This window comes from Phoenix dactylifera, chromosome 3 (genome assembly GCF_051530095.1).
Source record: "Phoenix dactylifera cultivar Ajwa chromosome 3, Ajwa_hap1_PhDact_Kaust_v1.1, whole genome shotgun sequence".
Classification (NCBI taxonomy): domain Eukaryota; kingdom Viridiplantae; phylum Streptophyta; class Magnoliopsida; order Arecales; family Arecaceae; genus Phoenix; species Phoenix dactylifera.
Genome location: NC_143192.1, coordinates 15,476,115 through 15,478,299, shown reverse-complemented (window position 1 = coordinate 15,478,299; position 2,185 = coordinate 15,476,115). Strand labels below are relative to the sequence as shown.

The window sequence follows — 2,185 nt, the reverse complement described above, 5'->3', positions numbered from 1 at the left end:
TTTCTCCTAACTTACTACCCAAACAAGAGAATTTAATTTTCTTTTCTTTCTTTTAATTTTCTAACCACATAAGAGAAAGTGAATTTCTTTTCCCTTCTCTCCTAACCAAATAGGGGATCTATAGTTTTCTTTCTTTGTTTCCTCTTCTCTTCCCTTCTCTCCAATTTTCTCAATCCAAATAGGGCTTTGTTACATGTGCAACTAATCAATGAGGAATAGGATGTCTTTGTTACATGTGCAACTAATCAATGAGGAATAGGGCTGGAGAGGATCAATTGATTTATATAAGGGATACTTCATTTTCCCTATGGACAATGGAAAGATGTTGATTTTTCATTTTAGCAATAGCATAGGTCAGAATTTACTTGGTTGATAAAATAGATGAGGACAATGTGCTAAGACTAGCTTCAATGATAACATTATTAGAATGGTGGGCCTTTTTTTTTCAGATCATGGCGTGGCTGAACAGTTGCAGGTCATCATATTGCATTTATAATGTCATAGCTGCTATTTTATTAGCTATTATAGTAGAATAAAGTACATGCTATTTTATTAGCTATTATGACAATTTAATATGTTAACATGATAAGACATCAACTTAAGCATGAAATATATGAATAAGACAAACTTTTTTTTTTTTTTTGTCAAATAAGACAACCTTCTTTCACAAACAAGCAGCATCCACAAACTTATTTGTCCCAAAAAAAAAAAAAAAGCAGGCACACTTTGACACGCAATCCAGCTAACACAGGGTGCATTCTTTCTTCATCTGTTTACACTTCTTGGGACCAAAATCCGCAAACAATGCAACGCGGCATCCCTCGTATTCATAGCCGCACGGAACAACGCATTGACTGCGTCCGACAACCGATCGAGTCCATACGTTAACTCCTCCGTCGCTTTCTCGAGCTCGACGACAGCGCTCCCTAATCTCGCCGGCTTCTCTTCGTCACCTTCCCCGTCGATGACGCCCACCACCGCCCTCACCGCCGCCTCCACCGCCTCCACCTCGCCGGAGAACCCCGCCCCGAGATGGCCGGAAACCGCCGCCCTCACCTCGTCAAACGCCTCCCCCCACGGAAACTCATCGGACATTCTGACTCCGGTCAGAGCCCCCTGCTCCCCGCCGCTAAGCACCGCCACGATGGCCGCCATCACCAGGCACGCAACCCCCTCCACGGCGTACAACGCCCTCCGTACGGCGGAGAACTTGCCTCGCGGCGGCTCCCCCGGCGCCAGCCGCCGGATCAGATTACCGGCGTGTCCTCGGATCACGCGCCTCGGAAGCGTCTCCCACTCCTCGATCGCCTTGCGGGCGCGCCGGACGCGGTCAGGAGAAGGTGGCAGGCCATGGCCGTCGCCAGCGAGGAGGTGGAGGGAGAAGCGAAGACGGAGGCGGCCGCGGCGGAGACGCTCGATCTCGGCGGAGGCAGCGTTGCAGGCGTCGAGGAGGGAGACGCTGGCGTCGAGGTGGGAGGCGAGGCCGGCGGGGTCGGCGCCGGATAGGGCGGGGTCGGAGAAGAGGGCAGCGGCGTCGGCGAGGGTGAGGGCGAGGAGATCGACGGCACGGGAGAGCCAGTGAAAGGAAATGGACGGCGGAGGCTTGGGGATCGGGAGGAGAGATCGGAGGCGGAGGATTAGGATTTCTTCGAATGGGCGCGAAGGCGAAGGAGTTTTATTCGGGCGTTTGGAGGGATAGCCGAGAATAGCATGGATACTGAGATAGGGATTACACTTGACAGTTAAAGACATGGTATTTGGAAAGGATTCGGTTCTTCTTCTTCTTCTACTTGGGACCGGTGACGAATGAACGGATAAAAGTTGCAAAAGAATTCGGGATACGTTATTCAGGGAGCGTTCGCATGGCCACAGTTTAAATAGAGGAGGGAAGGGAGGGGTACTGCGGACCGGGTAAAACAGCGTCGCCGCGGGTTTGGCCTTGACGAAAATGCTTCGGTCAACCGATTATAATGACGGTAATACCACGGTGCTACAGATAGTTGTAAACTGAGCAAAGTGGGATTATCGTAATAGAGTGCAAAATTAGGGGTTTCCTTGTAATAAGGGCTAGGCCGTTTGTTTTGGGATAAGGTTGCATACGCTATTCAGATGATGTCACCAAGCTGGATGGCAAAATATTATTATTTTTTAAAGCACCTTTTCTGCCTGAATCGAGAAAGCACGG

The 2,185-nt window shown here is 49.5% G+C and overlaps 1 protein-coding gene across 1 annotated transcript; it reads right to left on the bottom strand.

Annotated features, from left to right (window-relative positions):
* Nucleotides 1-484: 484 nt before the first annotated feature.
* LOC103719128 (UPF0496 protein 4-like) lies at nt 485-1,862 on the bottom strand. Its single transcript, XM_017845720.5, has one exon. It carries the CDS (start codon nt 1,750-1,752, stop codon nt 766-768), a length of 987 nt encoding a protein of 328 aa, XP_017701209.4. The 5' UTR covers nt 1,753-1,862; the 3' UTR covers nt 485-765.
* Nucleotides 1,863-2,185: the final 323 nt, after the last annotated feature.

Excerpts from the sequence above, each read along its gene's own strand:
- LOC103719128 (XM_017845720.5), bottom strand. The coding sequence starts at position 1,752 with ATGTCTTTAACTGTCAAGTGTAATCCCTATCTCAGTATCCATGCTATT.